The sequence below is a fragment of the Vanessa atalanta genome, chromosome 8 (assembly GCF_905147765.1).
Source record: "Vanessa atalanta chromosome 8, ilVanAtal1.2, whole genome shotgun sequence".
Lineage (NCBI taxonomy): Eukaryota > Metazoa > Arthropoda > Insecta > Lepidoptera > Nymphalidae > Vanessa > Vanessa atalanta.
The window spans coordinates 4,194,053-4,204,466 of NC_061878.1; the positions used below are offsets into that span (position 1 = coordinate 4,194,053).

General features: G+C 30.7%; 2 protein-coding genes across 4 annotated transcripts; one reads left to right on the forward strand and one right to left on the reverse strand.

The window, feature by feature from the left end:
- Positions 1–2,187: 2,187 nt before the first annotated feature.
- Positions 2,188–3,128, forward strand: LOC125065859. Its single transcript, XM_047673707.1, has 2 exons — positions 2,188–2,471; positions 2,761–3,128. The coding sequence occupies exons 1-2, from the start codon at positions 2,244–2,246 to the stop codon at positions 3,037–3,039; spliced, it is 507 nt and encodes a 168-aa protein (XP_047529663.1). The 5' UTR covers positions 2,188–2,243; the 3' UTR covers positions 3,040–3,128.
- A 3,155-nt stretch (positions 3,129–6,283) lies between these two features.
- On the reverse strand, positions 6,284–10,058 carry LOC125065962. Of its 3 annotated transcripts, none has more exons than XM_047673822.1 (5): positions 10,027–10,058; positions 9,366–9,610; positions 8,220–8,312; positions 7,678–7,812; positions 6,284–6,376 (listed from the first exon to the last, which is right to left on the reverse strand). In XM_047673822.1, exons 1-5 carry the CDS (start codon positions 10,049–10,051, stop codon positions 6,329–6,331), a joined length of 546 nt encoding a protein of 181 aa, XP_047529778.1. In that variant the 5' UTR covers positions 10,052–10,058; the 3' UTR covers positions 6,284–6,328. The 3 variants fall into 3 exon arrangements, with proteins under 3 accessions (XP_047529778.1, XP_047529780.1, XP_047529779.1); XM_047673824.1 differs by having other exon boundaries at positions 7,678–7,823; XM_047673823.1 differs by lacking the exon at positions 6,284–6,376 and having other exon boundaries at positions 7,566–7,823.
- Positions 10,059–10,414: the final 356 nt, after the last annotated feature.

Consider the following 10,414-nt stretch of genomic DNA (forward strand, 5'->3'; position numbering starts at 1 on the left):
GGCCGGCCGGTGCACGACTCGGGGAAGTGATGCGCGTTCTTATTATCGATATTAGACATTCTAATTATTTATCAACATAACGCTATGTGCAATGTTCTAATATAAATAAATAAGAAAATTAAACATCCATTGTTTTAAAAGTGTCTTTTAAAGTTATGCTTGAGGAAGTATTTTACATTATCCATTAAATTTTAAAATTATCCATGAGTGGTAAATCTATCCATGAGTAGTAAAACTAAGTTTCAGTTTAATGCTGTCTAAAAATGCTTTTTATAATAATGGAAAAGGGAACGACAATATAGAATTTTAACACAAGTAAAACTTAAAAAAATGGACATACTAATGTAACGATAATTAAATAAATCATTTTATTTAATATGTATGCTTAATAACTATATTACTGAGATAATGATTATCAAAGACACACTGTCATACTATGACACACATAAACATATTTACACATTGTTTTAATTCACTGCTTCAATGTCGCTAGCTGTTGATTCTAAGACTGTACATTACCTTCGGGATATTATAATGTATTATACATTATAATATCCCGAACGTAAGGATATTATAATGTCGTTAGATAATTTTTTCGAGAAATTCAGCCTAGTACATTTAAAGCTCATTTTTTTACATTTGATTTATCTGCAGTGGTGTCGGATTGTTATCGAATTGTAAGTGAAAGAAATGAGTCCACTTGCGCTTATGTTTTGTATGCTAAATTATCTGCTAAGCAGTTGGACAGTTATCGTTAAGAATCTCCATCGAAATCAAAATCGAACCGGAGAAATTCATTATCATTAGAAAAATATGAACACATATTTCAAAATAATAAAAAATACTTTTGTCGATTAATAAACATGTTAACGTCCATCACTATAAGTTCAAAATGTAAAATGAAAACCAAGTATGGAATACAATGAGAGCGAAAGAGATACGTTTAGACGTTACCTCTCTCCCTCTGACGTCTCGACGAAATGGCGGCGAGTCTAAAACCATGAGATTGTTGATTGAAGTTAAATGTAGAAACTTTTAATTCTAATAAATGATTGGATGCATTTCATTTATTTTTTCAATAATAGTGTCTTTCTTTCGTCCTATTATTCTGATATTTACTAGTAATTTATTATCTTATGTTTATATCTAACAAAAAATTAAGAAAATAGTCTCGAAAGTAAAAATTACTTTAAAAAGTTCTAATAACTTACGAAATATATAGTTACACATGCAGAGACTAACATTCCCTAACGAATAATTTAAATACATTATCGTAAACAAATTTTATTTTGTTACAAGCGCCATCTATTGAAGTGATTATAAATTATCTTGTAAAGTAGAGGTTCTACTAAAAGGTTTTACTCATAGTGTTCTAGTAAGTAAGGTTTGAAGGTTCCAAGATCGTTCAAGAGATGGCAATTAATAAAATAAATAACAACTATAATAACTATATAGAATATATTTTAAGCCAAAGAGGTTTTATATGTTTTTTAATGGATCGCTTCAAAATTGTTCTCAATAGCAGTTAAATTTGATAATAAACCTTTGAGAGTGGAATATGGGTAGGAAACTGTTTGTTTTTTCACTTTTAGTTTCTATATATCTGTTCATTCATACCGATTATGTACTTTTTTACTATTTTTCTTTATTAGGTAAGTTTACCCCTCAGTCAGGCCACTGAAAGCATGGGAATTCATGAAGTTATAATAATAAATTTGAAATTTGTTTATAATAAGTTCAATTTGACACGTAAGTTTTTCTTCCGTACCAAGTAAAATTCGAGATTGAATCACAAAATTATATGTAAGTACTTAGTTCCATACAAAACTCTAAAAATATCAAAAGTATTTCTAGCTAGCGAAAATCAATTTTCTCAATCCGCATGAGATGATCTCTCTTAGGTATAATATTAGGCATCATATTAGGTAATTATATATACATATTATACAGCTGTCCGTTCAGACTTCGAACATACAAGTAACATTAATATTTATATAAAAACTTTTTAAGAAATGACATTGACAGGAGTAGATATCTTTTTTATAATTTTTCTGTTTTTTATACAATTGTAGAATACATTTACTATCCATTACAACCCAACAGTCATGGGACGATAAATTTAATATTTTAAATATCTACAATTCTTTTTTAAAATTAAAGCGTTTGCCATCAAATTTACTATGTAAAAAAAAGACAAAACCTATATACTTAAGGAAATATAAAAAAAAAGGTGAAAGTAAATCATGGAATACCACAACCGTAGAAGTCGTAGAGGAAGAGGGCGAACACGTGTACCTATGCCATTCCCTGTGTCGCGTCGCCCAAAACAATCATTTTTTACCAATTTCTACAACTTCTTTATAATGTCAAGTCTAGTAATGATCGTGTATTTGATGCTTGACTATCATTGCAACATATGTAGCAAAAAATGTGACATCTATAATATAACCAGAGGAATCCATGATATTACGGTAATAAATATATTTTAATTATTTGGATAATTTTTTGGAAACGTCTTTTTTATATAAAGAAAGTGACTTAAAGTGATCTGGTTAGATAAATTGTATCACAAATAATCCAGAGATTTCAGTGTTATGCTTTTATATAACCAAAAAAAAACGGTAAAGTTTTGAATTATATAAAACAGAATCACAGAAACTCTGTGAATCTGTTTTATGAGTAATCTATGAATTTGTTTAAGCTATTTAGGTACCAAAATCATTTTAGGTAAAAATAAGATTATTAAATTTCGTTTTTCAGGATAACATTACCCACATCAAAAGTTCTTATTCTGATTTGGAAAAAACATTACAAAAAATTTCATTTGAACTGCCGAGAATTGAAGGGCAAATTGAAGTTTTAGAAGTTTTGGCAAACACAATGGAAAGAGGTGATTACGCTTGGAATCCTAAAACACACTTACCTTTGCCTAATGTAGATGTATTTCTTAATACACCTGAAAAAACATCTGTAAAAGGTTCAGATTTTGGTAACTCAACGAAAAAAGGTCCAAAACGAAGAAAAAATAACAGGGATTGACTAGAAATGGACTATAATTATATTGATGAATTACGAATTGCATGTTTTGGGATATTTTAATTATATGTGCAAATAAATATTATTTATGACCTAAATGAGTTTCAATCTAAATATGAATAAATTATATAATTAGCATTACGCTTGCTTTCAACGAAACATCAAAATATATTTCTTGTCTAATTTACGGAAAATAATTAGGCAATACTTGAACTAATATAATTAATACGTTGGCAATAGCCGCAGATTATGTAGTAGCTATCTATACTGATACTTATGTTTAATTTGTAATTCATAATGGCAAAAATGAAAAAAATAATTTTCATAAAAGTTATACCAGAATAGGCAGCGCGTTTCGGAGAAGGTTTTGTATACTATACTAATATTATACACAAACAATGCGACTGTAACTGTCCGTCTGTCCGTCCGTCTGTCTGTCTATCAGTTACTCTTTCATGGCCAACCACCTTAAATTTTGACTTTTCTATGTTATTGGGAGGTGGAGCAAATGGGCCACCTGATGATAAGTGGTCACCACCGCCCATTTATAATAGAGCTTTAAGAAATATCAGCAATTTCTTACATCACCAATGCGCCACCAATCTTGGGAGCTACGTTGTTATGTACCTTGTGCTTGTAGATACACTAGCTCACTTACCCTTTAAATCAAAAAACAACAATACTGTTTGTTGGTAGCATATCTGATGACTAGGTAGTACCTACTCAGACGGGCTTGCACAAAGCCCTATCACCACGTCGACAACTGACGTGACAAACTTGAATTAAATTGTGTATGTTCGTATTATTATTACAAATATTTTTGATATAACATGAATAGAACGAAATGCATATAATTCGAAAGGAACTGCGCCAAAAAAGTGTCATTAATCAAATTCCGTGCTAAAAGTTTATGGCAATTTGAATATGATAATAGTATTATCACGTTTATGCGATGCATATTCTATCAATCTTTTTCCCTTATCTGACTCCTTCTTGTGATTATTATACAGAGTTACGGGAAGAGTAAAAGTAATTAAGTACGTTGTAATTCAGGGTATTATTTTTTAATAGATAGACTTTTTGATTGTTAAAATAATAACCAATACGCTCTAAATCACATTTCATTCGTCTGTATTATGACTATTTTTTTTTTTTTATTCTAAAACTTTTGCTTATTATTTAGGAGACTTTTATTTAAGCTTGATTTTCTTTTGCAAATATGTTTGTCGTTGTTTTTATTGACGAATTGTTTCGTATTATTCATTACTGCTAAATCAAATAGTTCATTTTGTAAATTGTCGTAAGCAGTTCCTATTTTGTTGATTGTTTCCTGAAAAGTACTAGAAGTTGAAAGTGTTAAATAAAAAGTCATTTATTGAAAACATTTTAACATGTATTATGAAAGGAACAAGCAAATTATAAGTATAATCATAAATCTACATCCCTTTAACAATGGAATAAATAGTCAATTAACAGACAATATATTTTTATATCGCAATGGGATCGCGTTGTTGTTGAAAATAATTTATATTCATTACTCTTTATTCCTTTTAATTTAAAGCTTACCTTGAGACGATGTAAATTATTTTTCATGCTAGAAATTTCGTTTCGAATTGCATATCGCTTCCAAAACTGTGCGGTTAGAACTCCCGTTAAAGTGATAATTGTAAAAAATAAAGCCGTCGCTATTGGTGAATTTTCAAGATACTTTTGACGAACTGCAGGCATTATCGTTTTTTAGATACTATTTCACTTTATTGTGTAAATCTTACTCCCATCCATTGATAACATTTTTAATTGTTAGCAATTTTAAAATTTACTATATTTTATTTCTTTTGCCTTTATTATGTTGTTAAATTAAGTTACATTTCAAATTATCTAAGCTGTTGTTTAATTGTCAATGTGACATTCGAATAAGAATACCCGAAAGACATCAGTTGAACCATTAAGGATCTAATAGACGGCATGGACAACAACGATACTTTTAGCGAAAGTAAGTAGGTTAAAAATCTTACAAATGGACTTGTTGTAATCAATATCATGTTTTATTTTGCATTAATTATTGGTTAAATTATAGGTTAAATTATAGGTTAATTATAGGTTAAATATAGGTTGCGTAATTTTCTTCCTTTTCCAACTAAAGTTGCTCTTGCCAAGTCTCTTCTTCATCCTATCCTTGATTACGCCGATACTTGCTACCTAGACTTAAGGGAGGATCAGCTGAATAAACTTGAGCGTCTCCAAAACCTCTGTATTCGGTTCATATTTGGACTTCGCAAGTATGACCACGTTTCTGAGTTTCGTGAAGGGCTCAAGTGGCTTCCTATACGTCTTCACAGGAGTACGCACATACTATCTCTTCTATATTCTATATTATTTAGTCCTATTCTCCCTTCGTATTTAAAGGAAAACTTTGAATTTCTCGGTGACTCCCATAATAGATCGCTTCGTTCCAGTGAACGTCTCACTTTGAAAATTCGCAATCACTCCACTACTTATTACAGCAAGTCTTTTTGTATTGAAGCAGCACGCTTGTGGAATACCCTTCCGTTACACATTAGGCATGCGAAATCACTTGAATCTTTAGGCTTAGGCTTTAAGTTTGCTGTCAATTACATTATCACTAGCTATTTATATTTGTATTCGATTGTACTCGTACATAAGTTTATGACATGCTATCTATATCTATATGTATGTATATGTGTATGTATGTATGTATGTATGTATGTATGTATGTATGTATGTATGTATGTATGTATGTATGTATGTATGTATGTATGTATGTATGTATCTATGTATGTATGTATGTATGTATGTATGTATGTATGTATGTATGTATGTATGTATGTATGTATGTATGTATGTATGTATGTATGTATCTATGTATGTATGTATGTTGGTATGTATGTTTTATGTTTCGATATATATGTATATGTATTTGGGTAGTATATTTATCTTGTTTAGTGTAATAATTTGTGTATAAATATAATTTCATATAGTATTTAACTTCTGTGCTGTACACCCGCTTTCCGCTTTTTCACATTAACTCCTCCATGCTGGTTGTCTGGAAGAAATCGCTGTTAAGCGATAAGACCGCCTGTTGTACATTTCTCTTTTTTTAATATTGTGTTATTGAATGTAAGTTTTTTTTTTCTTGTGTGTGTACAATAAAGAGTTATTATTATTAAAAAAGAGCAATATTATATAAATAAAATGAACTATTCTCTTTTACCATATTTATTTTTATTCTTGAGCGTTTTTCCTATTTCAGTTTTTCCACTACGCAACATTTTCAAGAGTCGAATGAGTCGGTATACATAATCGACATTATAGCGATTTCCTGAAAAAATATTTCACAACATTTTTCTATTTATAAATTCAATTGCAAAAGGCACATATTTTGGCTTTGAATAAAGAATATTTTGATGTTTTTTTTCAGCATTTAAGTACGACTATATTTCATCTATAATTAATTCCAATCAAAAGAAGAGAAAACATAAAAATTCAACCATTGAAATCGACATTGGCATTAAATTGACGTCATATTTTAAGTCGAATTTGTAAATAATATGCGTTATACATTATGAATCCGTGAACAAATGGCGGTTTTAATGTAGGCGAAGTAGTCATCGGAAATAATTCATAAGAAAAGTAGTCATGTGGAAGTCAAATTAAAGTAGATATAAGTAATTAAGTTGAATAGTGCTGCATTATAAATAAACATATATTAATCAAGAACTATATGTAGCGCAAAATATGGGGGTGTGGCAAATCTCATGGAATATTAAAATCTAAGATTTGTTTGGAATAGGGCATAGAATCCTTGCTACATTATTATCAACCAATTACAATTCACTAGTGGACATAGGCCACTCTCAAAGTGTCACAAATTTCTCGGTTCTTCCCCTGCCGCATCCAGTCGCGTGTCTTACCACCTTCTTCAGACCATCTGTCAACTTGACTGGTTTGCTAAAAGCGCGGTCTCCGTTATATGATTTGTCTGCTATAACGGCCACCAATCCTTGTCATACATGACCAATCCACTGCATTCCTTCAAAGATACTCCAAAAATAGCTTGCTCCATATCACGCTGAGCGTGACCTTGAATTTTAGACTAGTTGAGTCCAGTCCGTAGTTGGTGTCCCCGTTGCGGAACCGTATGTGATAGCATGCAAGACGTATTGGTAAAAAACTTTCTACTTCTACATCTAATTTCCTTACGGTTCAGTGCCTTGATTATAATTTGGTAACATACATACGGATATAGTTTTTAACATTTATAACGTCTGATAACTACACTGAAAGTTAATTAAGCCCCATCAGATATGAATTTATCTCGCAAAACAACTTTTCTGTTTCTATTTCGTCTCCAAAAAACCACTCGTCAGCCAAAAATTATGTATTTATTTATTTGGTACCCATTCCCAAATTCCTTAACATTTACGTTGAGGGTGACGTCAAAGCTTAGAAGCGATGAAAATGCCAAAGACTTTTCAAAGTCATAAGAAATATATTCCCAGTCTGTTTGGTATTAATATTTATAGGTATAAAATTCACAAAAGAACTTCCATTAGCATACATTATCGTGTACGCGTGCACCATGTGTCAATCTAAGCGCCTTTTGTTATACATGTGCCTAACCTTTCTCGAGATGTCTCTATGGAGGGAGAGGATACGGCGAAAGAAACTGATTTTCTTTTCAACTTGAACGGGCTCCGATCGCTTCGAGAGTAATCCGGGGCTTGTAGAAATTGACAGGTCTCGTACCTCCTTTGTCTGCGAAATGACTATGATTATGATTCAGTAAATGTTTTGAAATATGTAAATTATTTGGTAATCGTGCCTTGACTATACATAGCGATTTACGAATAACAGAGGTAATTTAGCTTTTAAATGAAAAATTAGGTCACGATCGCATAGTTTTAAGTCTTTTATTTTTTTAATAATTATCGTCTGATTTGTTGCGTTTTTGACGTATATATTTATATCGGTATTTAATAATATAGAGGACTATAAAATTTACATTTTAAAAAAGCCGAAAAAAAATTTATAAATCTTGCTAAGTTTATTTGGGATAGTAGTTCCATATCGACATAGCAGTTACAGAGGTTATTTTGTTAAATATTATTTATATTCTAGAACATGTATGATCACGGCACGATATTAAAATATATAATACTGACTGTTTCCGTTTCTTCGTCACGAATCGAGCAACGTAAGCTACAAAGGTCTTCGGCAGCAACCAGACATGCTACTTCAGCACGCGTTACTTCCTCCTATTAATATTAGTGTATTGTAAAAAGGGTAAGTCGTCTATAATCATGATGCCCAAAGAAAATGTAATGATATAACCCACAGCTTGGCAAAAGCATTTTTTTTTAAAAGATTTGTAGTTTGGAATTTTTCCATAACGCTGCCTCGATATGTTCTCGATATACGTGAGTACATGTGTCAGAAAATCTTCCTACATACACGATCTTATTAACGATGGTTACCTTCACCGCTGAGCATAAAACAAATGACTATAAACCTTATGTTAAAACAAGTAAAACTCTGTGGATTACCTAGATTTGAACCTGTGATCTATGTTGAAGATCCACGAGTTCTTTCCACAGAGGTACCTCGGCTCGTTTATCGCAGATATGGCATTGACACTTTTACATGCGTAACAAAAAAAAATGGTTTTATAATTGTATAAATCACTGGCACTTATCCACAGTCGGACGATTTCACAAAGTAAATATTGAAATTTAATACGGATTAAAAACCCAGCTTAAATTCAAAATACAATACGGGCTCGAAATATAAAGGCCTACATTGTATAAATAGTGTACGTAATAAGTTTGATGTACATATACATATATTTTACACGTATATTAAATTCAAAACGTATTTCATTAGTATTTAGTTCGAGCTAGAGAAACAATTTATAAGTTTTTTTTTAAGTCTGTCTTACAACTCGAACGAAATCATCCATTCAAGCCTGGTACTTTATAACGGTTCGTTTTCCTCACGCATACGGATTTTAGAATTGTTTATATGACGTTAACATACTATCCGTTATTTGCAGCCTTCTGTAGTAGTTAATTAGCAAGAAAAAGTTTCTTATGCGTAGACAAATCTGCTATCTATAAGCAAAACGAATCGTTTCTAGAGTAACCGGGTATTAAAATGTAACTCCCAAGGTTTGTGGCGCTATGGCGAAGGAATGATCATTCTTTTTATAGTTCTAATCTGTAAAAAGAAATCCATTTGCCAAGCTAAACAATATATATTAATAATAAATAAACAAGTAAGTATGTTATCGTCATAAAATGAACAAAAATTACCGTCATTAAATCCAGAACTTTCTTCATTTCATTCAATTCATTGGTTTTGTGTGTGTTAGTAACGGGAAGGAGGAAAATCAAGACGATAACGACGGCAAAAGTTACAACAGAAACACAATTGTCAATCACAGTGGAATAGAACATCCATAGATATTTTAGGCAATTTCGAATGAATAACGGTTCGTCGTGATCTTGATTGCTTGTATTGACTCTTCGACGAGGCGAGTAAGAGGTTTTGTAGACACCTAAAGAGTTTGAAGATGAATTATTCTCCATAGCTTACACTAATTGTTAAATTTAAATTACTTTTCAGCAAATTTAAGACACTATTATAGGAATAATTTGTTCTCTTATAGTTGGTAGTAGATATTTAGTTATGGTATATTTAAGGCATGTGTTTGATGTATAACATACATCAAACACATGCCTTAAATATATCGTTATGTACAACTGCTGGAGATCCAAATAAATATATAAATAATAGAACTATTTTAATATAAATAATTTTACATTAACTTAGCCGAATATAAATCATATGGTATCTATAGTCTTTAATATAATATAAAAAAATGTTTTGTACATACAGAAAAACACAAATATTCTCGTAGGAAGGATTATTTTGGTTACGATGGTTATCGCAATGAACGTTACAAAAACTTACCGTTATAAATACGCCGTTTCGCCATTTTTACATTTACATTTTTTTATTTTTTATTATAATGTGTACTTTGTATAATATTTAGCATTATCATTCTATTGCATTTTTTTCATAATTTAAACATCCTTTTAATTTTCTTGTGAGTAATTCTATGCCACTAATAATATTTATTTGTCGTTAGTTGTCGACAGTTAAAATATTTTTGAAGTATTCATATTTATGACGTCTTTCTTAGGCAGAATATTTTGTGCAAGTAATGCAGATAATTATTACATAAAAGTAACCAAGTAAGTGTGAAATTTCTATAATTAATTTAAAAAAATAGTTTTTTTTAAGGTCAGAATCATTGCTGAATTGTTCTCGCCTTCCGAGTCCACATCGATGCATCTGA

Coding starts and splice junctions, on each gene's coding strand:
- LOC125065962 (XM_047673822.1), bottom strand. CDS start 10,051: ATGGCGAAACGGCGTATTTATAACG. Junction 9,611..10,026: donor GAAACGGCGTATTTATAACG/GTAAGTTTTTGT, acceptor CAAACTCTTTAG/GTGTCTACAAAACCTCTTAC. Junction 6,377..7,677: donor ATAGAGACATCTCGAGAAAG/GTTAGGCACATG, acceptor ATATTTTTTCAG/GAAATCGCTATAATGTCGAT.
- LOC125065859 (XM_047673707.1), top strand. CDS start 2,244: ATGGAATACCACAACCGTAGAAGTCGTAGAGGAAGAGGGCGAACACGT. Junction 2,472..2,760: donor GAGGAATCCATGATATTACG/GTAATAAATATA, acceptor TTCGTTTTTCAG/GATAACATTACCCACATCAA.